This window comes from Cyprinodon variegatus, unplaced genomic scaffold (assembly GCF_000732505.1).
Source record: "Cyprinodon variegatus isolate N-32 unplaced genomic scaffold, C_variegatus-1.0 Scaffold2470, whole genome shotgun sequence".
NCBI lineage: Eukaryota > Metazoa > Chordata > Actinopteri > Cyprinodontiformes > Cyprinodontidae > Cyprinodon > Cyprinodon variegatus.
In genome coordinates this window covers 20,599-22,388 of record NW_015152923.1, presented here as the reverse complement: position 1 = coordinate 22,388, position 1,790 = coordinate 20,599, and the positions used below count along the sequence as shown (strand labels likewise).

Genomic DNA, 1,790 nt, shown 5'->3' with positions numbered 1-1,790 from the left:
TTTTATAATTCACGCCGGTTTATAAATGAAGCTGGTTTATAAATCAGGATGGTTTATAAAGCAGGATGGTTATAAATCAGGCCGCTTTATAAGTCAGGGCATTTATAAAGCAGGATGGTTTATAAATCAGGGTTTTTATAAATCATGCTGGGTTATAAATCATGCTGAACCCAGCATGATTTATAACCCAGCATAATTTATAAACACCCTGATTATATATTATGTAATTGTTATTATTATAAATAAGGATTGTTTATAAATCAGGATGGTTTATAAATCAGGCAGGTTTATAAATCAGTGTGTTTATAAATCAGGATGGTTTATAAATGAAGCTGGTTAATAAATCACAGTGTTTATAAATCAGGATGGTTTATAAATCGGGGTGTTTATAAATCAGGCTGGTTTATAAATGAAGCTGGTTTATAAATCAGGATGGTTTATAAAGCAGGATGGTTATAAATCAGGATGATTTATAAATCAGGGTGGTTTATAAATCAGGCTGGGTTTTAAAGCAGGATGGTTATAAATCAGGTGAACAAACGCTTTGGGGTTGTAAGCTGGTGTTTCTATGTTGTTGCTGTGAACTGGTCCGGATAAACTGAGATGTCTGACCGTTCCTTTCTGGTCCAATGGTCTTAGAAGGTGTCAGATAAGGTCCAGGATCAGAGGATTTAACCAGGCACCATTGTTGTGTTTTAGGGCTACAGCTCCTGGATATGCTCCCCAAACTGAGGTCAGCTGAGTTTTTCTTCATCACTCTGATAGCAGCCCATCTGTGTGTTGAGTCCGTTTGTGACCTTTTGCTGTCCATCTCCAGAGACACGGAGGACGTGGACCTAAACATCCAGTGTGATGCATTTGAAGACTCCATGGCTGACGATGAGGAGGAGATGGAGAGACTGTACGGAGGGATCGACATGAGCAGCCATCAGGAGGTCTTCACCTCGCTCTTCACCAAGGTTGGCATCAGCTGGAACCAAAGCATCAGCTCTAAAAGTCCAGAAACCTTTGAAAAATTCTCAGGGAACCCAGTAGAACGGTTAGAAACCTGTGGAGAGTTTGAAATCTACCAGGGCTGTGATGAACCCCATCGTCTGAATTTAAAGGAAGACTGGAGAGAGGAAAGCTTGTTTGCTATAAAACACCAGCAACAGGATGAGGAAGAATGATCTCTAATCCGATTAGAACAAGCAGCATGATACCTATCCCCTCTGACTCAGTGACCGGGTCCAGAAACGCCCTGACTCCGTGACCGGTTTCAGAAACGCCCTGACTCAGTGACCGGGTCCAGAAATGCCCTGACTCCGTGACCGGGTCCAGAAATGCCCTGACTCCGTGACCGGTTCCAGAAATGCCCTGACTCCGTGACCGGTACCAGAAACGCCCTGACTCAGTGACCGGGTCCAGAAACGCCCTGACTCAGTGACCGGGTCCAGAAAAGCCCTGACTCAGTGACCGGGTCCTGAAACGCCCTGACTCAGTGACCGGGTCCAGAAACGCCCTGACTCAGTGACCGGGTCCAGAAACGCCCTGACTCAGTGACCGGGTCCAGAAACGCCCTGACTCCGTGACCGGGTCCAGAAACGCCCTGACTCAGTGACCGGGTCCAGAAATGCCCTGACTCCATGACCAGTTCCAGAAATACCCTGACTCCGTGACCTGGTCGAGAAACGCCCTGACTCAGTGACCGGTTCCAAAAATGCACTGACTCAGTGACCGGGTCGAGAAATGCCATGACTCTGTGACCATTTCCAGAAATGCACTGACTCAGTGACCGGGTCGAGAAATGC

At 46.0% G+C, this 1,790-nt stretch overlaps 1 protein-coding gene across 1 annotated transcript in view; it reads left to right on the top strand.

Annotated features, from left to right (window-relative positions):
* The window catches only part of LOC107080895 (inverted formin-2-like), a gene marked incomplete at its 3' end in the record, with an annotated part of 24,597 nt that overhangs the window by 2,333 nt on the left and 20,474 nt on the right, over window positions 1-1,790 (top strand). Inside the window, exons 2-3 of the mRNA XM_015369106.1 lie at window positions 700-733; window positions 818-959. Of these exons, the coding sequence (XP_015224592.1) occupies window positions 700-733; window positions 818-959 (176 nt within the window). The remainder of the gene's footprint in view (window positions 1-699; window positions 734-817; window positions 960-1,790) is intronic.